General features: G+C 54.9%; 1 protein-coding gene across 2 annotated transcripts in view; it reads left to right on the top strand.

Moving 5' to 3' along the window:
• Positions 1-21,209, top strand: part of USH1C (USH1 protein network component harmonin) — a 47,566-nt gene extending 26,357 nt beyond the window's left edge. The window contains exons 16-26 of one of the 2 annotated variants that reach the window (XM_070491277.1): positions 3,299-3,451; positions 4,719-4,835; positions 5,352-5,834; positions 9,173-9,292; positions 10,267-10,317; positions 12,936-12,977; positions 13,509-13,562; positions 13,899-13,998; positions 16,679-16,785; positions 18,125-18,180; positions 20,775-21,209. In XM_070491277.1, the coding sequence (XP_070347378.1) occupies positions 3,299-3,451; positions 4,719-4,835; positions 5,352-5,834; positions 9,173-9,292; positions 10,267-10,317; positions 12,936-12,977; positions 13,509-13,562; positions 13,899-13,998; positions 16,679-16,785; positions 18,125-18,180; positions 20,775-20,787 (1,296 nt within the window). In that variant the 3' untranslated portion in view covers positions 20,788-21,209. The remainder of the gene's footprint in view (positions 1-3,298; positions 3,452-4,718; positions 4,836-5,351; positions 5,835-9,172; positions 9,293-10,266; positions 10,318-12,935; positions 12,978-13,508; positions 13,563-13,898; positions 13,999-16,678; positions 16,786-18,124; positions 18,181-20,774) is intronic. The other variant, XM_070491276.1, reaches the window with a different exon arrangement.
• Positions 21,210-26,907: the final 5,698 nt, after the last annotated feature.

Genomic DNA, 26,907 nt, shown 5'->3' with positions numbered 1-26,907 from the left:
TCTCTGCGTGTGCCCGGGATAATGCGTTTTTCTGGTCTGTGGGGCCTTGAATTTTCTCTTGAAATCTTATTACTGTATCTCCAGGCCCCATAAAACTCTGCCGTCCTTTTTCTTTCTAAATCACTTCGGCATTTGATTACGAAAACGCCCCCGTTAACGTCTGCAGACTGGACATTCCAGATGACTTGGTATTTGGGAATCAGGCCTCAGCATCAATCTGGGTAAACTAATTTAGGTGTCATCGCTCGACCGGCTCTTCCTGGCGGGATGTCAGTCCCCCAGAAACCAAAGCACTGGCAGCTGGGTGACCTTGATGACGTGGAACTTCTCCCTGCCTGTAAAATGGGAATATCGGAGGTGCCAGAAACGTCCACCCGCTTCCTCCAGCCTGATACTGTTAAGATAACAGACAGCAGCATTATTCCTGACAGAGGTGAACGTCTTTACCCAGGAGCACAGATCATGATTTGCATGACAGTGAATAAACTTAGGACAGAGCACCTCAGGGGCTCCTTGCCGCACCACTGTGGTCTCAGAAAGGGCTTGGTCTCCTACGACTGTCCTTTTCATTCTGCAGGCTGCCTCTACGGCTTAAGACGTCTCCTGGGGCTAGATTTCTAATTCTTCTCTGTATACTGTCTCTACTGGAGCTCAGCTAGAGAGGACAAAACACACACGGGATTTTGAAAAAATAATAAAAGGAGACAGGCTGGTAAACTGGTTTCCAGCCACCAATAACCGGGTAAATGTAAGAAAACAAGCATCTCCTGCACACACTTGCCTCCCATCGGAAGTCGTGTCACTTGAAAATCGCTGTTGGTCAAGACGGAGCCCTGTTCCCCCCATTCATTAGTTCACTCATTCCACATATAGCTGGTATTTTGGTATTCATTTCATTTCTTATTGAGAGAAAAATTGCATTTAGGTAGAAGCGAGAGCATATCCACACCCTCTGCCTCTCCTCTCAGTCGGGACCAGAAGAAATATTTGCCATAAATTTAACTGACACCTGAAGGACAACAGAATCATGTCTCTCGTGCTGGCTCTGAAACTCTGTTGTCTTTTTTCCCAGAACTGTGTGAGATGCTTTGTCTCGCAGCAGCTGGAGCACCAAGTCCAGGTCCTACAAGTGGCTCCCTATGGCCATGATCGCCAATGCACAGAATTCCCCTTGTTTGAAAAGATAACCACTCAGTGTCTTCTACTCCTAACCTGGCAGTGAGTTCCTTGGGGGCTCAGGCATGTAGCCCCACAAAGTCTTCAGGGCCTGAAGGATTCCTGGTTCTGACTAAGCCTTTTCACCGGGACTGCTTGAGTAAATCAAGCAGACCAGCCTACTTAGGAGCCCACCTCTGGCAGGGGAGGCAGATCCATACACAGCTGTGTAACCCGTAGGGAGGAGGCTAGTCCAAGGTCAGCAGGCAATGCGATGGGTAGCTAGCCCTTCTGCACTGGAAAGCAGGTGCTACTTGTTTGGAGAGGGGACAGAAGCAGTCCCATCTGCCTGTCCCACCCAGGAACCCTAGCTCTCAAATCGTAGCACTGCTGGGTATTTTAAGCCAACAGAAGGGCCATTCCTATCATGGTGGTCCCTGTGGGAGGCCATGGCCTTACTCTAGCAAGCTGACATTAAGCAGAATGTTTCCAACTCCTCTTGGGGAATTGCTGTCTAAATCTATAACATGATGGCAAGGATTCATCTATCAACTGAGCCAAGAGTCTAGTGAACAGGGCACGCAAGGAAGCAGGCAGGACTCTAAAGCAACAAGAACCATTTTCATATGTGGCTCAGAGACTGCTCTGGGGTGGGTCCCTATCCCCGAAATGAGGGGCCATCTACAAAGCACATTACTTGTGTATAGAGGCAGGGATGTGACTCGGTCATAGGTCCAAAATGACCCCGCAAGTCCCTCCAGCTGTGGACGACATTGTGTGTCCATTGCTGGGAAATTCAATTGCTCGTTCCTGGCCTTGGATGCTGGGGTGATTCCAGAATTCTGAGAGCAGGCCCCAGGAAGCTTGCTGGGAGCGGGGGTGAGCTCAGTGAACACGCGGGTTTCCCTCTGCCCCCAGAATTTCCCAGAGTGTTGACTGTCTGCTGTCCCCTCTCCTGAGTGCTCTGTCCTCCATACTGTGTGTGACGGGGGCTCACACTCCCTCCTGCAGTTCTCCCAGTGCCCCCAGCTCATCAGGGCACAGTAGATAATTTGTGGGACCTGGAAGACTCAGGTCCAAATCCTGGCACCACCACTTACTGGATGTTTGACGTCAGGCAAGGGACTTCACGTCTCTGTGCCTGGGCTCCTCCATCGGGGGAAAGCGGATGAGGCCTACTGTGGGATAATCAGTCAGTCCCTTGGCACATAGGCGGTCCATAGATGTTTATCCTCTTCCTTCCTTACTCCTTGGCTTCCCTGCAACCGCACTGGAGAAGCAGGCAGGGAAGCAGGCTTTGCAGGTCCAAATCCAACAGGAAGAACCAGGAGTCTGTGTGCCCTGCGTCTCCCTCCCAAATCCTCTCCAACACTGACAGCAGGAAGAGCAGTGAGCTGTTCTCTCCCCTACCCCCAGCTCCCAGTCCCCTAGGTTCTGGCCAATCCTCAGTTCAGGGGCCTGGTGCAGAGGGAGCATGGATTTGGACTCTCCGGGATGAAATGGTCTGGAGCTTAAGCATCAGGACAAATCTGATGTCCCTGGCTCTGGACTCCCAAGTCTGAAGCTGATGCGGTCAGGACAGAGGGTCTCTGCATGGGGCTTGCCAGCTCTCCCAGATTTTCTGTAGAATCTCCCAGGATGCATCTGTGGCATCTGAACATGAGACACCTTTCCATTCAGATGATGGAGAAGGCATGTGCCCAGATACTTGGACATTAATACAATGCCTTTTGTTTATACAGCACTTGGAAGCTCACAGAGCTTTTTCATAGATATTATTTCACTGGCTCTGGATGGCAAGCCTGTGGGGCAGTTATTTTCCCCATTTTGGAGATGAGGTGAATCAAGACCAGAGAGGTTAAGGAACTTAGCCAAGGTCACACAGCTAGTTAGTGAACTAGTAAGCCAGTTTTTATGACTGGCAAAAGGAAAATGTCTCCCACTCTGCAGTGGGTAGCAGTGACCTGCCTGTCCTAAACCTGAGGTCTGATGCCCAGCGCAGAGGGGCAGAGCTGGGGGAGGAGCTCACCATAGGCTGGTTGCCTGCTGTTGTCTGAGGGCTGAATGCCCTGTTTGCTGTGCTGTGCCAGTGTCAACACTACCTTGTAACCCTTGTCATGTAAATAATGCCACATCTGCTCAGAAAGGGAAGGATAAGAAGAAAGCCAAGTATGACAGCCTGCAGGAGTTGAGAAAGAATAAGAAGGAACTGGAATTTGAGCAAAAGCTTTACAAAGAGAAAGAGGAAATGCTGGAAAAGGAAAAGCAACTGAAGATCAACCGGCTGGCCCAGGAGGTGGGTGTCCCGCTCACAGGCCAGGTGGGGATCCCTGGGGTGCTGTTTGTTTGTTCCCCACCAAACTCCCAGGGAACCAGCTGGAGCTGTTCTCCCCAAATGGAGTCCAAGGAGGGAGTGAGCCCTGCACCCCTCCTGGAGAGAGAGATATCCCCCCCGCCCAGGGTCGGCTGAGACTAGCTTCTGGCTTAGGTGTATGTTTGTTTGGGATTGAGTCTAGCCTCCTTGCTCAGGTGTGGGTCTGAGGCTAGCCTGCCTGCCCAGACTGTAGGACTTAGGTTAGCCCTCCACATGCCTGGCGAGAGGTTTGAGTCTGTCCCCTCCACCCCCACCTCACCAGAATATGAGTCCAAGGCTATGCCTCTCCACCCGAGGTGTGGTTGTGAGACCTGTCTCCCTCCTCAGGGTGTGCGTCTGAGGCTAACCCCTCTGCCTAGACTGTAGATTTGCAGTTAGCCATCCATCCACCTGTCATGAAGTCTGAGTCAATTTGGCCCCCTACCCGGGATATGAGTCCAAGAGCAGGTTTCCCCAACCTGTCTCAGATCTGAGGGTCTGGGTCTGAGGCTAACCCCTTTGTGCAGGCAGTGTGTCTGAGGCTAGACCTCTTCAACCCAGGAGTGTATCTAAGGCTGTCCCCTTGAAGACATGCCAGAAGCAGTCTTCCCACATGAGTAATTCCCATTTCCTAGGTGAGGCAGATGACCTTAACTCCCCAGCTGTTGGGGTATTATTGGTTCTGTTTCTCTTTAATGTTTCCATGAATCAGAATGCCAGGCTGATTAGATTACAAAACCAGAGTAGTCCTGGAAAATGTGAAGTGTGCCAGGTCTGGCATTAGGAACAAATTAGCTACAAAATTAAAAATAAAATCAAATTGTGTTTCTGAGGACAAGGCAACCTTGAGTGGGGAAAAAAAAAAGAGTAAAGTTAAAATCTTGGAATGTGCCGGGAGCCTATGAAAGGACCATTCTTGGAGAATCTTAAGAGCCTCAGCGTTTGCAGGGTCTTGGGGGCCAGTGAACCCCACGCAATGCCTGAGCCCTTTCTCTGATTGTGCCTGACGCCCCAACACCCTCTCCCCCTAGTTTCTGCCTCCTCTGGGGCCAGGAGGAGCAAGCTGGGTCTTTTTCTAGAAAGCTGACATACCCCACACTACTCTAGGTTTTTAAGAAGTGTTTCTGTGCCGCTGACTCAAGTGTGCCACCCACGTGTGACTCTGGTGTCCCCTTTGTCCTCTCCTTTTCGCGCCGGCCTTGGGTCTCAGGTGTCCGAGACAGAGCGGGAAGACCTGGAGGAATCGGAAAAGATTCAGTATTGGGTGGAAAGGCTTTGTCAGACGCGCCTCGAGCAGATTTCCTCTGCCGATAATGAGATTTCAGAGGTAACGGAGGCCTTCTTTCCACAAAGACCCCTGCTGCCTTCAGAACGACCGCCCCGGCGACAGCGGGAGGCACGATGTCCAGGGGCCCCCTCACCAGCCCACTCTTCCTTCCTCTTGTGAGGAGGGGGACGTGTCTGTGTACCTGCTTATCTCCAGTGACCACTGAGTCCCAGCTCATCTGAGATGGTCCCTGTTAGGCCTGTTGTCCTGGTCTAATTACTGAGTGCCCCTTTCACTGTCAAGTGTGGTCCAGTTTAGATGATAAATTATATGGTCACCTTACTTATCACCCACATCTGGCGTTACTTGGGACTCTCCTGCATTTGGGCCTCCCTACTGCCCGTCTGGTATGCGCCTAACTGGGCACCCAGGTGACAGAGAAGCGACTCCCCCGTGGTTCTGGTTTGAGGGTGGTCGTTCTCCAGCAGCCAGAGAAACAGATAAGAGCATTGTACTTGATGCTTTGTGAAGTGGAGCCCTGTCTGACAATTACAGCACTTCCTTGCTACCCCCCAGATGACCACAGGGCCCCCGCCTCCCCCGCCGTCTGTGTCTCCCCTGGCCCCACCCCTGAGACGATTCGCAGGCGGGCTGCACCTCCACACCACTGACCTGGATGACATCCCTTTGGACATGTTCTACTATCCCCCCAAGACGCCTTGTGCCTTGCCTGTGATGCCCCACCCTCCGCCCTCCAACCCTCCCCCCAAGGTCTCGGCGCCCCCTGTCCTCCCCTCATCAGGCCGCGTGAGCACCTCGTCCTCGCCCTGGGTCCAGCGCACTCCACCCCCCATTCCCATCCCTCCCCCTCCATCTATTCCCACCCAAGACCTCACTCCTACCCGCCCGCTGCCCTCGGCACTGGAAGAGGCACTGGGCAACCACCCCTTCCGCGCTGGGGATCCAGGCAACCTAACAGAGGACCGGGAGGCAAAGAACCATGGTGGGAAGCCAGCCAACTCCCCCGTCCCTGAACGGAGCTTCCCACTCCCCCCAAAGGTACTACCCCTGTGCTGCATGCTATGTTGGGAAGCGGGAAGAGTGGGCAAGGCTGCTGTTTCCCGTGTGCTCCTCTGCTCCTATGGGCAGAGATGGGAGGAAACATCACCCCACTCCGCTTTCTAGGAATGAGCTCCCCAGCCTGCCTGTTTTGGTCATCCAGCATGTGGGTGGTCTCTGCTGATTTTGAAGTTCTGTATTGTATGGTGAGTTGCCTGTGACACTTGGGGTGGATGAGCAACAGTGCATCCATGTTCATCACTCTCTCTGCTCCTCTTGCCTAGTATGGGCTGGTAACATTCAATGCAGTACTTGCAAGCCTATGTTAGTGAATAGTCAGAGCTCTGAGTCACAGCCAGTAATTTCTTGATATTAGCCCAGAAAGCTTTGATTATGGGAAATAAATCCCTGGTTTAATGGAGGGAAGGGGGGGTGCAGTGGAGCACTATTAGGCTCTGTAAATGAGGTGACAACACTGTCCAATGCAGTATTAGGACATTGCAGTGCCATTTTCTATGGCACTAGCCAACCACACTGGCTTGAAGTATGATACTCAGAAATTTCTGGCCAACTTCCAGCTACAGAAAAAATGAAGATGGAGAGTTCCTAGAAATCTCCAAATTATCCCTAGTTAAAAGACTAGGGATCTTTTTCTTGGATGTCAGGAGGCAGAAGAGTGATCTTTCCCAAAAAGACATATTTCCTGTTAATTGTTCTTAATCCAAAGACTATTTTGGAAAAGGCAATCCCCAGGGAAGACAGAGAGCTTTGATCTCATGGAGGGAAAAACAAAATATTCCTTTGTGTCAGTAGCCCTGGGGCCAGGCTTGAGCCAGAGCTAAAGCAGCTCATGTCAGCTGCGTAGGGGCTGGGGGAGGGCAGTCTGTACCTGATCAGTGGTTTTCACTAACCTTCCCTGCATGGATTTGAGTTCCTGCATGAAGGGCAGCATAAGCATCTCAGAGCCTTCAAGAGAGCTCAGGGAAGAAAGGTGGGAGTGAAGAAAGTGCCAGTTGCCAAGGCTGCAGCTCCTGGCTGGGGATTCTCAGAGGGCCTTCCTCTGGACCTCCGGTGGAATCCTAGCCCTGCAGCCGACAGAGAGAAGTCTGCCTGTTCCAGGGATGTCTTGCCCCAGAGCTCAGCCAGGAGCCGGTTCACAGGGGGCTGAGTTAGCCTGGCACATCCTTCTTGTGAGTGGCCCCCACCAAGATGGGCGGCCGCTTTTCCTCAACAAATTTGATTCAGCAATCATTGATTGACTGGGCACCTGCTTCATGCCTCTCTGTGTAAGGGGGGAGGGGAGCAGGGCTGAAGGGTCACAGAGGAGAGTGGCACACCTGTGCTCTCTAGGACTTTGCATTGGAAGGATGAGCAGCTGACCAGGCAGGATTCAGCTGTGAAATTGGCACTGGCCAGGTGCTGTGGGAGGGCTTCATACCAACGGGAGGTTGAAGGCACCTCTGTAGAGTAAAGGGCTTGTGAGCTGAGCCTTGAGGGATGGTGATACATGGAGGATGAGAGGGAGGGCACTGCAGGTGCAGGGAACATAAAGATGGCAAGGAGGAACCGCCTGAGTGTGAATCCTGGCTTGGCCACTGGCTGGATGATTTAGAGCACGAGTTACTTCATCTCTCTGAGCCTGGGTGGATGCGAGTGCTAATGGCACCCACGTATTATAAGGGTCAAGTGAGTTAATACATGAAATCATTCTAAGTTAACACTTTGGAGAGTGTCAGGCACAGAGTTGGTGCTCAGTAGACATTAACTATGATCAGTGACAGATCAGGGTACGAGAAAATTTGGATGAAGCTGCCCACAAGAGATTGGAGGCAAACTCTGCAAACTTTTGAGTCAGGGTCAAGATTCAAAACAGGGTCCAGCTTTCTCGGATTCCTCCAGGAATCACAAAGTTCCCACTGTAAGTTCCCGATCAGAGAACAGGGAACATTAACAGCTCCCCCGACACCATGAGCCTCTGAACAACTGGACCATAAGTGCTTAAGTGACATCAAAGCCAGGGTTGTCCCTGACATGAAGGCCAGGGGGGCTGCCGTTTGGTTAGCTGCATCCTGCCTGGGTCAGCGCTTGGCCCTGGCACCACCTGCCCAGCCCCCCCCCCCATTCTCCTGGCAAATTGTCCTCAATGCTACAGCAGAAAGTGTGGGTGATCACACACCTGCACAGCCAGCCCAGCCACCAGCAGGCCTCAGGTGGCGGAAACACCTGTGTCAGCTTGGCATGTGCGCCAGCCACACCAGCACCTGCCTGAGGAAGGGTTTCAGGGCCATATCTACCCCCAGGCACTGTCCCCTGGGCCCACCATACTATTGAGTCATTCATTTATTCATGCAGCACGTTTAGTGAGCACCCAGTATATGCCAGACTATGCTGGGCCCTGGAGAACCACCCCAGCATAGGCAGTCCAGGCCCTGCCCGAGACAGCCCGGCGGGAAGTCAGTCACAGGTAAGCAGAAACTACCACACTTGCAGGGGAGATGGAGAACCACAGTGCTGCGATGAGGGGTGGTGGTGCAGAGGAAAGCTCAAGGAGTGCTTCCTGAAGGAGGCAATGATACCCAAGCTAAGACTGGGGCAGGTAAAGCAAGCGGGATGGCATATGCAAAGGCCCTGAGGCAGAAACCTGGCATTTGGGAGCCTAAAGTTAGGTGGTGCGAGGAGGGTGAGGAGTGAGGGATGATGCTGCAAAGGAAGGTAGAGAAGCTCATGAAGGACACTGGAGGTCAAGCCAAGGAGCTCAGGAGTCAGTGGGGACCCATCAAAGGTTGGGGGCAGGGTTGTGACCTGATCCAGTTTGTTTTGCCCTAGATGCTGAGGTGGGTTAGAGCAAAGCAGACAGGTTGCATGAGCTCCTCTGGATGCTGCTCTCACTGGTCCTCACCCCCAGCCTCCAGAGACTCTGTGCCCACCCGCCAGGAACAGCAGATGCTTCGAGTGTAGTCCAGGACTAGAACTGTGGCCAGAAGAGAGAGCCCTTAGGGAGAGAGAAGGCTGGATGACACTCAAGGCCGCTGGGAGCGAGTCTTGAAAGTATGTCCTCTGAGTGACAGTGGCTGCTGGGGCCCCCAGCACTGGGCTCTGGCTCAAGTGCCTGGTTCCTTAGAGCCACCCAGTAGTTTGTGTGGCCTCAGAGCATACTGTGGCCAATGGACTTCTCGTCTCTCTGCTGAAGGTCACACCCCTAGGACTTCCGGTGGGATGCCCACACCAGGCTGGTTCAGCATGTGCATGGTATTTGCATGTGATTTGAAGTGCCATGGTTGGCCCAGGCCACCCCCACCACGACCTCACATGGGTCTCTCTTAAACTAACCCCTGTAGACATTTTGCCCAAGCCCGCAGCCTCCAAGAGGCCCTGGCGTGTCCACCATCTCCAAACCAGTCATGGTCCACCAGGAGTCCAACTTCATCTACAGGCCAGCTGTGAAGTCCGAGGTCCTGGTAAGCCCTGGGGTCCTGCCTGGGGCGTCTCCTGAGGAGCAGACAGGGCTTGTCTCCCTTGGGTTCTGCTGGAGCGAGAGTGAGGTGGGCCACAAACTCACATCAGGGGCCATCTCCTACCCTCCTCATTGGCCAAGAAATGAATCTACGTGGCTGTAAGCATCTCTGCATGGTCTCACTGAATCCTCCCAACAGTCCAGTGAGAGGGTTCCTGTTGTTCTCCCTGTTTGCCACTTGAGGAAACTGAGGCTCAATAAGGTTAAGTCAGTTACCCAAGGCAGCGTCTTTCTGACTCCAGAGCCCAAGCTCCTACCTGCCTTGTCAGATTGCCAAAGCCTACACTGACTCCACTTACCCTGGCCTCCGCCCCTAAGGTCTGGTGGCATGGAACCGCCTCGATGAGGGACTGGCCAGAGCAGATCCACTCCCTTTCTCCGGTTCACTTCTCACTCCTCGCTGGGACCAGGAGTGTGAGGTGTGGTCCTGGGGGAGAGGGGAGGGTCCGCCCACCCCCAGGCTCCTTTGGCTCAGCGAGCTGGGACTCATGTGCATCCCACTCCAGGGGTACAGGCCCCCGACTGCCCCCCACAGTGGGAGGAGTCATGTGAGAATTTTTATGCCTCCTTCAAGGAAACCCTATCCAAATGTCAGGGTGCAACAGCTCAGATACTTATTTTGAGCCTTAGCTGTCCTGGCAGCTCCCCAAAGAGCCGAGTTCGTGCTCCTGTGACAGCCTGCTGATGCAGCCGCGTCGTGTTCTCTGGACGATGACAGGGGGTGGTGTCTGCCTGACTGGAACTGGGTAGCTGCTGCGTCTGGGGACATGGAGCAGACCCCTCACATAAATCAGGCTGTGGCTGTCTGGGGAGGGATGTTGGCAGGGCAGCCCGGGCTGGCAGGCCCAGGCTCTGGCACCAGGGGGCAGACGAGACCCGTTGGTAATGTCCAGTGTGGAACTGTCTTTTTTCTGGCAGCCACAGGAGATGTTGAAGAGGATGGTGGTTTATCAGACAGCATTCAGACAAGTAAAACGATGCCTTCTGTGTGTCTGTGGCCCTCCCCACCACCCGCATCCCTCCCACCCTGACTTCTCTCTCTGGGAATGCCGGGTCGGCTCTGAGGCGGCCCGAGGTGCCGTCTTCCAGGAGCCTCAGGCCAGAGCTGTGTCCTCGTTGCCCATGGCCAGGGGTTGGGAAGGGTCTCATATCAGGTGGGGACTCTGGGCTTCTTAGACCCCCATGACCCAGCTGAGAAAGCAGCAGGATCCCCGGGGACTTGCTCTTTTGCTGCTGTTTGTTCACAGAGGAGCAGGCAGAGGGAATCTTCGGGGGTCCCAGAGGCCAAGCTGGGCGTTTGCTCAGCCCTAGGAAAGATGAAGAGGCTGCCTGAGGTGTTCCCCCGTCTTGTCCCCTCAGGCAGATCACAGCTTCACCAGACCCCACCTGGCACTGAACCAGGATCAGGAAGGAAGTGGGGGCCCGGATCCTCCATCTGCCTGGGGTGCTCTTGGGCACAGGGCTGCAGAAGTCCTTGCTGGTCCATGAGTAGCATCAGGCAGGCAGCCGCTTGTCCCCCCTACCTCCTAGGGCTTACATCCCAGAGCCAGCCGTGGGATTGGGTGTCTCACCATTGATGAAAGAGACCCCAAGATGGAGATCTTGCAGCCAGCCTCCTCACGAATAACCCACCCCCCAACCACAGGCTGCTTTGGCTACAGGCAGGGAGCAAAGAGGTGCCAGCTCTACAGTGAGACATGACGGGGCAGTGACAGGCGACAGCTAACACTTAGAAGGTGTGCTGTGCTGAGCACTGTTTCTAAATACTTCATTAACTCATTTACTCTTTACAACAACCCTAGTGGGTAGGTGCTGTATCATCCCCATTTTGTAGATGAGAGACCACAGCAGAGAGATTGGGAGACGTGCCCATGATGGCTCAGCTAGGGTCAGACCCTGGGTTTGAGTCCAGGAGGTCGGGCTCCTAAATGCTCCGCCTCCCTGCCTCCCAGAGCCCAGTGATTATGAAATGGACATGTAAGGCCTTGTTGTTTAGGACGCCAGCAGGTCTCGAGGCAGAGAGGCAGGAAGGTGAGGAGTCCAGGGAAGTCAAACCCTCGCTCTACTGCCCACTGACTGGGTGACCTTGGGCATGAATGTCACCTCTCTGGGCCTCAGTTTCTCCATCTGTTGGATGAAGGGTTGGGCTCCCTCTTCAAGGGCTGACCAGCTGTAGTGGCTTATAGGTCTCTGATCTAAATTCACGCAAGATCTGGCCCATCCCTGGGAGCAGATTCTCAGGGGGAGGGAGAGAAGGAGGCCCATAGCCCACACTGCCCAGTTTCCAGAAGAAACAGCTGAGGGTAGACAGGGCCCTCTCCTGGAAAGAGAGTTGACCCCAAATCCCGCCTAATAGCCCCTCTGACCCCTGGATTTGCTGCATCCCTTCCTCTGCCTGCTGCCCTGACACTCGCAGACTGAGCTGGGGGTGGCCTCAGAGCTGGGCCGGGCCCTTTGGGGTTGAGCCTGGGTGATGAAGACCAGTGGGGAGGGAGGGCAGGCAGGTGCCCAGGGATCCATCTGCTGATATTTGGCCTCATCTTGTACCCAGAGCTTGGTTGCTGAAGCTGAGCATTAAGGGGGCTGTGGCCTCCCCATGGTGCTGACCACAGGCCCCAGGGGACACTTGGTGTGGTCTAGGGAACTATGTGCTTGGGGTGGCTCCACTCGGTCCAGCAAGGCCTGTGTGGGCCCCTGCCACAGGGCCTCTCCTTCACTCCCACCTCCCCACGGGGACTAACCGAGGCTTTGCTGCCCTCGGGCTTGGCACGCCTGGCCCCTCAGTCTGTGGACTAGGCTCCCGCGCTCTGTGTGTGACCCCTGGGAAGGCGGTGTGTTCTGGCTCTGCCCCCTTCTCCCTTCTCCCCACCCTGTTTCTGTGTCTTCGGGATACTCTTCCCACAGGCCCCACAGAGCCACGTCCCCCGAGCTGCGTGTCGTCCCTCCTCCTCCCCCGGCTAAGGCTCTCAGGAGGCCTCTTGCCTTCTAGATAAGCGTTACATTAACAGTGCCAGGCACCGGGCAAGCACAGACCGCCCCCTACTTTCCTTTTGATGCCTAATGTCCCTTTGCCTGCCTCCCACTGACATTTTGTGGCTGATTTCCCCAGGGAGAGCAGCCTCTAGCAGTCTTGGTCCTTCTTTGGGGTCAGAGCACTGGATGGAGAGAAGCTGGGCTTCACGCCCTAGGGCCTGGACCCAGCCTGCATGGGAGCTGAGGGAGGGCCTAAAAGACCTGAGGCTGTGGGCAGAGGAGACTGCAGCAATGCCCACGCTGCCCGCCCGGACCACCTAGATGTCAGCGGGTGCCCCTGCCAGCCACATGCCCACCCCACTGGAACAGTGTGGGGTCTGGGGCCAGGGTCCTGCAAACGCTTCAGTAGCTTCCTGCTTCCGCAGGGTAGGGTGCTCTGGCTGGTGGGGCTGCTGGCCTCCTCCCTGCATCCCCCTTGAGGCCACACCTGGCCCCCGACTCCCTCCCCTACCTCCGACCCATTCACCGTTGTCTTACTCTGCCCTAAGCTTGTTTCCTGAGTGACCCTCAGGGGCCTCTGCTCTGCGGCCCTAAAACCCTGCCTTTGCTTCCAGGATTTCCGGAAATATGAGGAAGGCTTCGATCCCTACTCCATGGTGAGAGAGAACCCCTCCCCCAGGGAGGAACCCCAGGAATGGGGTGGGGGATTACAGCGTTTTTGGTGGTGCATTCTGGGTCCTGCGGGTCCTGGGATGAGGGGGGCATGGGAGGAGCCCCACGGAGACCCAATTGCTCTGTCCTGTGAAGGCTCCTTTCAAACGGGATTCCAGTGCATTCCAGTATGAGCTAAACGGCTAGTGTGTGTGTGTGTGTGGTTCATTACAACGGTAGGGCTCACTGAGCGCCAACTAGGTGCCAGGCACCGTGCTGTGTGTTTACAAGACACGCTCTCACCCAGTCTCACAATATCCCCAGGAAGAACAGACCTGGGATGTGTGTGGCCACCTCTGTGTGTGTGTGTCCATGTGTCCCCCATGGGGCTTGGGACCCCCAGTTGAAGACCATTAGGCGTGGGGCTGGGAGAGGTCCCCTTGTCCATGTCTTCTGTGGGGCCAGTGTCCCACAGGCACCTGCCCCCCCCCCATCCTTCAGACAGCCTCACAGCTCCCCCTGTCTTTTCCCTCCAGTTCACCCCCCAGCAGATCACAGGGAAGGATGTCCGGCTCCTGCGCATTAAGAAGGTACCTGGGCACGTGGAGGAAGGGGGGCCACCCTCTTCTCTGCCCTGCCCCCTCCCCTCTTGGTCCCCTGCTTCTCCTGCTCTCAAGATGACTCCTGGGTGACCTCTCAGATCCTGACTATTCTGCTCTCTCCCACTGAGGATGCCCCCTCCTGTGCTAGGACTGCACGCCCAGGCCCCACTTGGCGTCCGTGCCTCATTTTCTCCCTTGGGGCCCTGCCATTGGCCCCATGGCTTCTCCTGCCCTCTCGGTGGCCCTGTTGAGAGGCTCCTGGCTTCCAGGTGCCCACAGGTTTCTGTCTGCTTGGCTCCCTAAGGCCTGTTTTCCTCTCACCAGGAAGGATCCTTAGACCTGGCCCTGGAAGGTGGTGTGGACTCCCCGATCGGCAAGGTGGTCGTCTCGGCTGTGTATGACGGGGGAGCTGCTGAGCGGCACGGTGAGTTTGGGGATGGTGTGACGGTTATACAGGACTCTCCGGGAAAGCCAACAGCTGCCGCTTGGAGCAGGTCAACAGTTGCTCAAGAATGCCCCCCACCTGGATCCGTCCATTCATGCACTCATCCCACACTTTGCCCGTGGGCATAGGATGGTGCCAGGACCTGTGGGTACGCAGCCAACCAGATACCACCCTGCCCTCCAGGGGCTCCTTGTCCTGTGACGAAATATGCTCAGAACTGCCAGCAACTGAGGGTAACAATGCGGTCTAAGGGCTGACAGAGGACTAAGGGGGTAGAGGGAACCTATGGGAACCCGGAGGGGCCCTTTACCCAGCGAGGGAAAGGGGGCTGCCGGGAGGGGTCCCTGGAAGGTTGATGCCTGAGGTGAGCCTTGCGAAGCTGGGAAGGAGCTTTCCAGGAAGGAGGGACAGCGCACGTAAAAGCAGGGGACAAACCATCAAAACCTTCCCCATCCTTTTAATAAGGATGAGAGCCAACGTGTGTCAGGAGTGAACCACATGCCGGGTGCTGTTCTAAGTACTGGCGCGTCATCCTGTGTCTGAGTAGTTCATGTGTATCAACTCATTTAATCCTACAACAAAAGTAGGTACTCTTATTATTCTCATTTACAGCTTAGGAAACTGAGGCACGGGGCGGTTAAAGTGCTTGTTCAAGGACCCACGGCCAGTAAGCGGTGGAGGTGGGACCTGAACCCAAGCAGCTGGGTCATTTTGCTTTACTGCCCAGCATGAGTATGGCCTCTGCCTCGTCCCCTCCCGGAGCGGCGGGGCCCCCATCCCGGGTCTCTCTTGCGGCACGATCTTGCTTTGCTTTGATCCCCGAATCAACAGACACACGCTCTGCTGAGGAGTGAAGCTGCGCCGACCCCAGGCACAGACTCTTGCCTCAAAGTATCAACCCCTCTGCCATCAGACAGTGTCTGAAATGCCACCATAAGGGATTTCTTCTTCCAAGTCCAGGAGGCTTCTCATACTCCCGAGACTTCTGTGAGGGAACTGGCATCCTCAAAGGAGGAGCCCCTGGCCCCTCACCTTTCCAGGCCAGAGCAGGGAAACCCGTGCTCAGATCCCTTCTGGGCAGGAGATGGAGTGACGAGCATGTCACCGGGTCACTGGCAGCCAGGCTTCTGGGGGTTACTACAGCAAGTCCCGCCCTGCCACCCACGGCCTCGGGGGCCTCAGGCCCCTCCCTGCCATACTCTGAGCCCTCATTTCAGCTAGAGGAGGGGGCCTGCTCAGCTCAGCAGCTGCCGTGGCCCACACTGCCCCCCACCCTGGCCCCACACCCCCCCCCCCGTCCTGTTTCTGGGCCTGTTGAAGGACAGGCCACTGCTTGGCCCGGGGAGGCCACCTGTCTGCGTGTCTAGCAGGGAAAGAGGACCAGGATGGGAGGCTGACTTTTCCTGGGCCCTCCCCCCTTACAAAGCCCCAGCCCGACCACTGCCTTATTGCCTCTGACGCTCCATCTTGGGTTTGTGCAAAATGAAACCGTGAAAGTCACCCGTGCGCAGGCCCACTGTCCAGAGGAAACTGCTCTCTACAGCTTGCTCCCACACCGCTTTGGACACACAAGCAGCTGGTGAACGTTTCGCAGGAGCACACGTGTTTCAAGCCGCCGGGCCACCATCTTCAGTAACACACACTGCATTCCTACCGGCCTTCATGCCCACAAGGCTTCTGGGTGATTGTTCTGTGGACACCAGCACTGCAGAAATTCCTCAAGAAAAAGGTTCTGAGGTTGAAGATTTGTGGGAAACCATGCACAGTCTATCCACTTCTTGGAGAGCCACATACATATTAGCATGTTCAAGGTTCTGACAAGTCCTGCAGTGAGTGTTTAGCTTATAACTCAGCTTTTCCCAAATTTATCAGATCACAGGTCATCTTATCCAGGAACACCTTCAACATCGTTCACTTATTCAAGAAATATCCAGTTGAATTCCTATTCTGTGCCAGGTTCTGGGGATACAGTGGTGAACCCAAAAGAGAATTCCTGCCTTGTGGAGCTGACAGCCTGGTGGGAGAGGCCATCAGTCAACAAGTAGATAGATGATTACAACTTGTGAGAAATGCTATGCAGGAAAAGACCCGGATGCTGTGAGAGACTAAAAGGAAAGACCTACCTTAGAGCGAGTGAGGGTCAGAGAAGACCCCTCTGAGGAGGAGACATTTCAGCTCAGACCTGGAAGAAGAGAAGAAAGAGAGCAAGGACAAGTGTTCCAGGTGGAATAGCATGTGAAGGCTCTGAGGCAGGACAGAGCTCAGCCTGCTCAGGGACCTGAGCCAGACCAGCAGGGCTGGAGCACAGGGAGGGACAGCTCGCAGGACTGGCTCGTGTTCCTGATAACTTCACTGGAAATGCTCCTCTGCGTCCGTCTGCAATAGCAGAGGCCCATCCGAGAGCTGGGGCAGCAGAGCTTCAGCCCTGCTGCCCCGATTCTGCTGGACCGGGTATGGGCAGACGGATGGGTGGGAAGGAGGTGCCCTCTCAGTAACCTGGTGGATCGTTTCCCCTCGTGCTTTCTGAGCCCTTGTGAGCCCAGAATCCAGGAGCAGCCTCCTTCTGGGGCCCTGCAGTGACCCTCTCTCTCTGCCAGGCCCTGGGCCAGGCATGTGTCGCTTACAGCCCAGTTGGTCATTCAATTTCGTCTTCCCGCAGGTGGCATTGTGAAAGGGGACGAGGTCATGGCAATCAATGGCAAGATCGCGACGGACTACACCCTGGCCGAGGCCGAGGCCGCCCTGCAGAAGGCCTGGAGTCAGGGGGTGAGCGTGAACCCTCCCTGCCTCCCTTCCTTGCCTACCCCTGGCCCTGCAGCCAGGGTGCTCCAGCCCAGGGCGGGGGTCTGGGGTCCAGGCAACTCTTGGGTGACACCCACATACCCCATCCAGACAATAGTCTCAATCTGACAAGATGGGCTTCAGAAAAAGAAATGGCAGTCCCTGATCTTGAATCCAAAAAGCAAGTGGCACAAATCCAGACTGCAGAAGACCAGGTGTGGCAACCCACCCAAGAGAAAGACTTAAGGTCTTTTCTAAGTGCACTCTGAACAGGAATCAAGAGAGTGCTTGAGGCCACTAGAAAGCATTAACAGAAGTAGAGGGCCCAGAAAGGAGGAGGGGCTGGTGGTAGTCTGCCCTGTGCTCATTAAATGCCCACCTGGGTCAGGGCCACCACATAAGATCTCCCAGGCTGTGCACTGCACAATCCGAGGTGGTGCCCTCCTACAGACTACAATGTGAATGGTGCCCACTCATGTTGTGCAATGCACAACTTGTGCAACTGTATGCAGGCAGCCAAGCCTGAGGTATTAAGTTCAGTGCCGAGGAAGCTGACCAGATGGGCCTGGGACTCACATGAAGGGATATGGAGAAGAGAAGACTCACCGGTAACACAATGACTATCTTTGATTATCTGCAGGGCTGCATTAGGGTAGAGGGAGCAGAAGTGTTCTCTGTGATTCTTGAGGGCAGAACTGGATTGGATGGTGGGAGGTCCTGGGAAGAGATTTCAGTCCAGTATTAGGAGCTATGGCATGGTAGAGGGTCCACTGATAGTTCCTATACTTTTTATTGGATACACCCAAGCCAACGATGGGCAACGATGAGTGAGCCAAGATGGCAGTGATGCCCTTGACAGCATGCAAGTGTTAGGATCAAAAAGCTAGGCCCAAGTTCCCCAATTGGCTGTGCATCAGAATGACCTAGGGAGCTTGTTAAAAATACTCTTTCCCAGGACCTACCCTACATTTTCAGGGGCCAAGTCCATGAGTCTAGAGTTTTAAGAAATTCCCCAAGTGATTCTGAGGTTGCTGCCTGGCCCTGGTCCACAGACCAGCATTTGGGACCTTAGTGTCATTCAAGGGCCTGGGAACCCAGGCCTCGATGGTTCTGAAGCCTCAGAGACTGGAAGCTTTCCCAGCCCATGGGACTCCCCAGTGAGGCCCGTCCCTATGAGGCAGACCTCCAGCCCCACCTGAGCCTGCCTCCCCACGGGAAAAAGGCCCCAGCGGGCTGATCCTGGGCTGAGGGGCCCAGGAGTGGGAATGGAGTGTTAGGGGGGACCCCTGAGCATGCCCCAGAGTCACACGGCTTCTTCCCACAGGACTGGATTGACCTGGTGGTTGCTGTCTGTCCCCCCAAGGAATACGACGATGAGCTGTAAGTGCATGCGGGCACCTGGCCCACTACCTGCTCTTTCCCCCTCTCCTCCTGAATCTTGGCTCCCTTCTCCCAGCCCACCCCCAGCCTTCATCCAGCCTGAAGGAGTGGCCCAGTCACACAGCTTCTAGTAGTAATTGCTCCCAGGAAGCTCCTGGGCTAGAGAGAGCCTAGAACTAAGTCACTGTCCTCAGGTTGTCAGAGCTGCCTCCAGGACTGTCTTGTCCAGAGTCTTCTTTCCGTGTGGAAAACCGAGGCCCAGAGAGGTTCAAAGTCTCAGACCAAGTAAATGATGGAATTGGGACAAAAGCCTCAGGCTTTGGTTCCCCATTCAGAATGCCGGCACCATCAGCAGCAGTTTAAAGGTTTCTGCCTGTTACGCTCTGGAAGGTCTTCCTGATATGCAGCTGCATTCCCTCTTTTTTTTTTTTTTTTTGAGGAAAATTAGCCCTGAGCTGACTAATGCCAATCTTCCTCTTTTTGCTGAGGAAGACCGGCCCTAAGCTAACATCCATGCCCATCTTCCTCTACTTGATATGTGGGATGCCTGCCACAGCATGGCTTTTTGCCAAGCAGTGCCGTGCCTGCACCCGGGATCCAAACCAGCAAACCCCGGGCCACTGAGAAGCAGAACGTGCGAACTAAACTGCTGCACCACCGGGCCGGCCCCTGCATTCCCTCTTGCTGCGTCTCCAGGCAGCCAGGACCGCAGGCTTTGGCCCATCGTGCAGGCTCTCCAGGGAGCCCTGGCCCAGTCTCTGTCTTCCTCTGCGATTCCCTGTGTGTCTGTCTCTCTCTGTATCTGTTTCACGCCTGTCTCTGTATCTGTGAGGGTCCTTCTCTTTCCCTCTCTGTCTCTCCCTGCTCTCCCTCCCTTCCCGCTTCCTTGCTGTCAACCTCTGTCTCTCATCTGCCCTTCTCCGCTTCGTCCTCCTTCCCTCATGCCTCTCCCCCTTCTCTCTTACCCTTTCCTTTGCTTGCTTCTCTCTATCCTGGCTCTGAGTCCCTGCTTCTCTGTCTTTGTCCCTCTGCATCCATTTTTCTCTCTCTTTCTCTGTCTCTCTGCCTCTGTGGTGTCTGGCATCCATCCTCACCTCATGGTCACCTCCTACCCCTCCACACCCTCTCCACCCTCTGCCTGCCTGTCGTGGCCGCACCTGCTTGCTCCCCCTGCCCAGCAGAAGCTGAGTTCTGTGCATGTCTTGGAGAAACTGAGGCCTTGTAGCAACTGGTTCCCGAGGCAGGAGCCAAGTGAAGGGAGAGGTCCGGTGGAGCTCTGCCTGGGAATAACCGAGTCCTGTTTGGTGTTTCCCGCTCTGCTCTGCGTACGTAGCTCTTCTCTTCCCTCCTTTGCAGCCGAAAGCCCCAGCCAGTCCGAAAGCTCCTTGCAGACCGTGCTCCCCTGCATAGACACGGGTTCCTCCCGCAGCTGGCGCCTGGCAGCCCCCGATGGTGAATAGGCAGGTGGGCTGCAGGCCCCGTGTGTCCATGCTGCTGTAGTGGCCGTCTGCTGCCCACGCCGGAGGCAGGTTCTTTGGATTGGTGTCTGGAAGGGGGGCGCGAGGCACCATCCCTGGAGTGCTGCGTGAGCCTGCTGTTGGCCACACTGGAGTTCTGTCTGACTCAAAGGCCCCCTCCCTCGGGGGAGCTGAGCAGAGCCCAGTTTGTAGCACGCTTGGGACCTGCGCATCCTGACTCACCCCAGCCTTTGGGACCTGCCGTGGGGCCCGCACAGCACCTGAACAAGCTGGATAGAGCAGTGGCACCATGCTCTGCTGGGCAACAGGGTGCCTCAGACCAGGCATAATGGGCTGGGTGAGCCCAGAGGAAGCACAGCCTGGATTTCCCCGCCCCTGGGAGCACCACCCTCTGGGAGCCCCTGCCCCATGGGGCTCCCGTGCCTGGAAGAACCAGGGCAATTAAGAGGCGATTAGTCTGGTCCAAAGAATCAGGGTCGGCCTATATGGGAGTTGCTCCTGTCCTATTGTGACCTATTGTGGTCTGAGCCCTGCTCAGACCATCCGTCCTCTGTGCCGTCTCTCTCCCCTGGCTCCGGACTCTGTCTGAGACACTGTGGAGCCCAGCTTTGGGATGTATTTCCCACCCTGTGACAGGGCTGTGCCCGTGGACAGAGCTGGCAGGGGGCCGTGAAGCTGGCGTTTGGTGTGGCCTAAAGCCCACAGCTGGCAGCATCTGGGGCAGACCCAAGCCTGGACTTGTTGACTTTTCTGTTTCAAGTTTCTCGAAACATTATGGCCTCATGTTCCCAAGACAGTCAGCCTGCTCTGCTGTGGCTTCTGGGATGGCCTCAGTGGCTCTGTGTTTCCGGTCACTTGTCATCTGCTCTTTGCAAGGGACTCCAGCTTCTCTGCCTTCTGGTCCCCTCCTGGCTCATCCCGGGTGTCCCTCTGCCTTCTCCCTGACCCCTATGTGCTGTGGCTGGTGTGTAGCTGCACAGGGTCTGCACCAAGAGGGGCCTCCAGAGGTGGGCAGGGCATTGTGCCCCCAGGGGGTGCTCCCTGCTGTCACGCTCTGCCCTGGGCTGAGTGTGTACCCACAAGGCCTGCACCCATACCCTTTCCTCTTCCCCACAGGACTTTCTTCTGAAGTCCAGAAGGAGAAACCAGATTCACTCCTAAAAGCCAGTGAGCTCTGGACCCACCCTCCTGGACACAACCTGGAACCAGCCTCGAGAGACGCCAGCCCACAGGTGCCCTGCAGAGCCCCAGCCAGCACCCGGGGTTCAGACTCCCCGGGGCCACTCTTCCGAAGGCCGAGAGGGAGGAGGGAGCAGCCGGCCCTTCTGAAAGTGGCTTCTGGGACCCAGACTCCCTTGGCTTTCCCCTGTCATGTAAATTTGGTCTCTCCCGGCCCTGGAAGCCTCCCCACTTAGATCTAACAGGACCTGACTCTCGGGTGTCTCTCTGCATCCCTGTCCTCTCTCTCCTGTTGCCGTTGCTGCTAAGATTGTTGCCACAGACCTTACTCTGAACTCATTAACCAAATAAACAGACTTCTTTTCCAACTTACGGGAGGGAGTGTGGGTGTGGGCAGCAGACTCAAGGCTGTCAAATAAAGTCCTAAGGTTTTGGCCCCTATTCGAGAGCGAGAAACAGACCCGGGTGCTGGGATCTGGGTCTGACGTTAAGGATGTGATCAAATGGCCGGGGGCTGGGCAGCTGGGCTGGGCCTCAGTGTCTTCTCAGCAGAAGGATGGCAGGAGATGAAGCCCATGTGGCTTCCAGAAAGCACAGCAGAAGGCAGGAGCCCCAAAGCAGCACCTCAAGGTGTGGGGTGCCAAGCTCCTCTCAGCGACAGCATGGCCACAGCTGCTCCTCCTGAGGTCACCCAGACAGGATGTGAGGGAGGGAGGTGCAGGGGGTCCACTCCACCCATGACAGTACAGCCGGGGGACCTCATGGAAGGAGGCAAGGGCTTGAGGCAGGAGGATGTAACTCCAAGGGGCTGATGGGGGGTAAGTCAAGGCCCTCCTGGTTACAGGGCCCAGGGACACTCTTGGGCTAGCTCCAGGAAAGAGAGTGGGGTCCTGTCAGTACAGACATCTCATGGAGATCCAAGACGAGGAGCCATGGTGTCCCCAGGCCTCCTGAGAATTGGAAGTGGAAGGCGGCTCTGTGGAAAGTGTCTCGGAGGAGCAGCGCTCTCCAGTTAGCCTCCTGTCACTGCCACCAGCCTCTTCTGTGTGCTCAGAGCTCGGCTTGAGCATGCCATCACGATCTCCTGCCTGAATCTAGGTGACCTTTCATCTGTAGCTCCACCACCACCACACCTGGCTTCGTCTGCACTTCCCAATTCCAAATTCCCGAGGCACAATCTGGTTGGGCCAACTACCTGAGTGGGTGGCCCTTGGGGTCAGGGACCAATCCCAGGTCCAGTCCACTGTGGCTGGTGGGTGGGGTCACGTCCCACTCAGCATGGCTTCTGAGGCAGCTGGGACTGTGGGCAGCGAATCATGATCAATGGGAGGGCAAAGAGGGACAGAAAGAGAGAGAGAGAAATTGCTGGACTTTCTGATCTCAGTGGAGACAAAGCCACAAGGACCTTCTCGTAGCTGGCTCCCAGAGACAGCAGCTAGGCTGAGGAATTCTCTGTGTTTTCTTATGGAGTTGCTAACCTGGCTCTGGAGACAATTCCACACTGAAGGTAAAAGGAGGGGCTCCTATTTGCTGACCCCTGCTCTGTGCCAGGCCTGGGCTGGACCCTGATGTCTGCCACCTCCAACTGCAATGCCTGGGATTGGTACAAGGCCGCCCAAGGAGCCTGGTGATAAGAGCCAGATCTTAGGTAGCATTGACCATATGCCAGAGCCTGTTCTTATCGCTAAGCTCATCTCCTCCCCTCAACAACTCCACGAAGTGGGGACTGCTGTGATCACCAAACCCCTTTTATTAAGAGAAGATTGAGGTACAGAGAGGTTAAGTGACTTTTGCTAGGTCATAGAGTAAGGAAGGAGTGGAGCTGGCATTCAAAACCCAGGTACTCTGGCTCCAGAGACCACACCCTTCTCCACTCTATGCCATATAGGGCAGGGCAACCCTCACCGGAATGTCTCAAGTTCTGGACTGCTGGCAGAACAATTCTCCCCACAACTGAAGAACAGCTAATGTTCTGCTATTCGGTGATGGTTACCCCCTCTTGTGACCTACAAATACTTCTGCTGAGGCCTTCAAGTTGCTGATGCCTGGAATCTCACCGTTTGAAATTCATCTCCAGCTATTCTTAGTTATTGGCACCTCAGAGTGAGTGAGTTTATCAGTGCTTATCAGGACTTGATGAGTGAGACAACAAAAAGGACTTTGAGCCCCTGGTTAGAGGAGAGGGGCAGGGAAGATGTGCCATTAGGCAGAGTGGGAAGAGGGAATGAGGGGAGAGTGGGGACATGGGTAACATAAGTCCTGAGCCATAAGGTCATCTAGGCTGGCAGGGTGTGTGGGCTACAATGGGCTCCACTTTCCTTTTTTATGAGGCCTTGACTCTTTCTTCACTGTCATCAGAAAATCAATTCTCACGTGTTAGAAAGTTGTCCCATGTTGAACCCCAAGTACACAGCTCTCCCCGACAGACATTGGCATTAACCAGGGAAGAACTGGAAAGGTCCAGAAAACTTTTATAGAGGTGGGAGCCTAAGACAGTTCCTGACCACCCGTGGGGGCCATGAGGGACACCGCTGAGGCCAGAGGCCAGAGCGGGGCCTGAGCCAGACATGGGAATCCATTTCAGTGACCCAGACCGAGTATTCGGGACTAAAACCCATCCAGGCCAGGACCGCCCAGGCGCCACCCGTTCTCTGGCACAGGCTTGGCAGACATCACGTCATTCCCAGCGCTCTGTCTAACCAGCCAACTAGGCAGCTACAGACAACCAATTAACCCTGGCTCACTAGATGAACCCTATTTGCCATCTTTGAATCTAACCCCCATCATTGGGTTTTCAGGAAACGAAGCAAAGGAAGGAGGGACGTGTCCAGGGTCCCCCTAAGGTGGCGGCAGAGCTGCCATTTCTACTGCACTACATAGTGGAAAAAAAACTTTAAAAGGCTGGGAATTCAAGGATGCTCTCGTGACTCCGAATTTTAGCGTTTTATCCATCTCATTGCAGTTGCTTCCCCCAGCTGGCTCCCGGGCTCTGCTGAACCGCTTTGAGCCTCTCACCTCTGCATCTGGAAGTCAGAGGGAAGGGCTGAGTTTACAGCCTCTGTGCTTCCGACACCCCCCGTGGGCCTGCGCAGGGCTGGGAAGCTGGTTTTCGCCCGACTCTAGCCTAATTCCCAAGCCCGAGATTTGGAGAAGAATCTGTTTCCAGAGCTGAAAGCCCTTTACTCGTCCTGTCCTTGCAGTGACCCGTCACAGCTCCCTGGGGCCCAGGCTGGTCGTGCCTCTGTGAGAACCGGAGGGGCAGGCGCAGCCCCCTGGGAAAGGCAGGTGGGGCTGGTGCAGGGAGAGGGCAGAGGGCCAGAGGGCCTGCCACAGCTGTCCTCCTGGGGCCTGGCGTTCACAGCCCAGGGGCCCACCCACTGGCTTGGGCGGAGTAAGAGTGCTGCTAACCCCTGTGTGTTTACTGCGTGGCAAGCACTGTGCTGAGCCCTAAAGATGTTGAGTCCCCTACTTGTTACAAGAATGCTAAGACGTAGACGATGATGTGATCTTCACCGAGGAAGTGGAGGCCCCAAGACTTAAGTAACACGCCTGTGGTTAAACAGACAGTGAGCGGCAGAGCCGGGATGGAGAGCCGGCAGGAGTCCAGGAGTCCACCTCATTATCCACTGTGCTATCCTGCTTCGAGCACTTGAGAAAGATATGACATTTGGCATAGGATTTCGCAGCACCTGGAAAAAGTCCAGCCATAAGGTGATTCCTCTCTGCTGCAGTTTTCTCTCTGCTTCATTGTGTCCTTCAGACTGCAGAATGAACAAAGCAAAGCCTGAACCGCATCATATTCATATTTAAGCTCTGCTTAAAACTCTTCCACGGCTCCCTCGCGGCCCTCAGGACAAAGTCCAAACTCCCCAACCTGGCATTCAAAGCCCCACACCACCCAGCCCCCAACGACTTCTCCAGCCCAGTCTCCTGCCAGTTGCTTCTTTCACTTCAGCCACACTGAACTCTTTGGTTTCCTGGGCATGCCACGCTCCATCACTTCTCTGTGTCTTTGCACATGTTCGCTCTGCCCTGTCCTCCTCTTGCCCACGTGAACTTCTATGTATCCTTCGAGGCCCAGGTCAATTTTATAAGGGAACACTGGGCCTGGCGTGGAATGAAAGCTCAGCCAGTATGAGCTCCTGCTCCCTCTTGAGATGGACCCTTTGGGTTGTAAGTGACAGAAACTCAACTCAAGACGACCATTGAAGTGAAAATCTAAATTCAGGTCTGGCTGGATCCAGGCGTTAATGACATCAGGAACCTGTTCTGGTCATCTGTAACTGTAGGGGGCCTCCAGAGAAACAGAGAGAGAGAGAGATTTATTTTAAGGAATTGTAAGTGCAAGATCTGTAGGGTAGGCCAGCAGGACCCAGGGAAGACTAGACGTTGTGTACTGAAGGCAGGCTGGAGGCAGAATTTCCTCTTCCTCAGGGAATGTTATTTTTCTATTAAGGCTTTCAATTGATTGGATGAGGCCCACCCACGTTATGGAGGATAATCTTTATTCAAAGTCTACTAATTTAAATGTTAGTTTCATCTAAAAAATACCTTCGCAGCAACATTCAGACGTGTTTGACCAAATACCCGAACACTGTGGCCTAGCCAAGTACCCATCACACCAGCTATTGGCTCTGTCCTCCACTGGCTGGCTGGCTTTACTCTCAGATGGGCTCTCCCCATCTGATGCTAAGATGGCTTCCAGCATACAAGATAGCATCTCGAATTCCAAAAGAAGTCCACCGAGTAGTGCAACCGCAGTGGATAAAGCACACCTCTGGCCTCATAGTTCCAGCTAAATCCCAAGGATCTGCTCGGGTGAGCTTGACCTGGGAGTAAGGCCTTCCCTGACTGGCCAGGCCTGGGTCCCACACCCACTCATGTTGCCCCACCAGCACCCCACAGACTGAGTGCAGGGAAAAGGTGGGTTCCAAAAGGAAAATTGGGGTGCTGTTACAGAAGAAGGAAGAGATCAGGGCAGGCATAAAGCAGTGTCCACTAAGGACCTCTCTCCCCAAAGCCTCCCTCCTTCCTTTCCTCCTGCTCTGCCCTTTCGTCTCCCTGTGACCTTCTCTAGGAGGAACCTGGGGCTCAGGAGGCCAGGGGCTAACCCCCTAGGTGTGTGGAACCCTCACCAACTCCCAGCTGCCAGGCTGGCTGCTCGGCCACCACTTGGTGACAAGAGATAGGGAAACGAGGGGTCTGCTCTGTCCACAGAACCCCCAGGGCTGAGGTGCAGGGGTTCCAGCACTTGCTCCCCAAATGTCCTGAGAAGTGAACACTGAAATCTGACCTTGGCCACATTACTTAACCTCTATCTCTGTTTCTTCAACTATAAAAGGGATAAAAACAGTACCCACGTCATAGAATTGTAAGAATCAAAAGGAATCTAGACACAGTTCTTGGATCGCAAATTAATGTTAACTTTTTAAAAAATCTGGGATAGACGCTGTAGAAAGAGCAGCTTCAGGCTCATTTCACTCCTTGGGGTGGGGCTTCCCAAAGGCAGGTTCTGGAGCAGTGCTCCTTGCCTGCCTCTGTGCCGCCCACACTCACAACGATAGCACCTGGGGGCGCTGTCTCGCCCACCGCAGGTCAAGTGCAGAAAGTCCTCGAGCACCTTCCCTTCCCAGGGGAGCAGCACTTGCTCCCCAACAGGCCACCAGCTGAGTGCTTGTGCCTGTGTGTGCGTGTGCATGCGTGTACAGGTGAGGTTTTTAATATTCATCTTTATTAATTTTATCCTGAATGTACACATGAGGTATTCTAGAACAGAGACAGACGTCTTATCAATTACCTCACGGTAAATGATAAATGTGCCTGCCTGCCTCCCCCTGCCAACATTGCCCCAGACCTTCCCCTTGGGGTGAAGTGATGAAAACCAGGTGGAAAAATCTCCTGCGTGAGTGGTGGGACACTGCGTAGGTGAAGGATGGAAAACAATGGATTTTCTCTGTTTATACACCGGAGAGAGACAGCCGTCCTCTCCTCCAGAAAGGGGGAGAAAAAATAAAAGACAAAATCTTTGCTTCTTTGAGAAGAGATGGAAAGGATCGTGGATTGTCACCCT

Source organism: Equus asinus, chromosome 20 (assembly GCF_041296235.1).
Source record: "Equus asinus isolate D_3611 breed Donkey chromosome 20, EquAss-T2T_v2, whole genome shotgun sequence".
Classification (NCBI taxonomy): Eukaryota; Metazoa; Chordata; class Mammalia; order Perissodactyla; family Equidae; genus Equus; species Equus asinus.
This window is presented reverse-complemented; position numbering and strand designations above follow the sequence as displayed.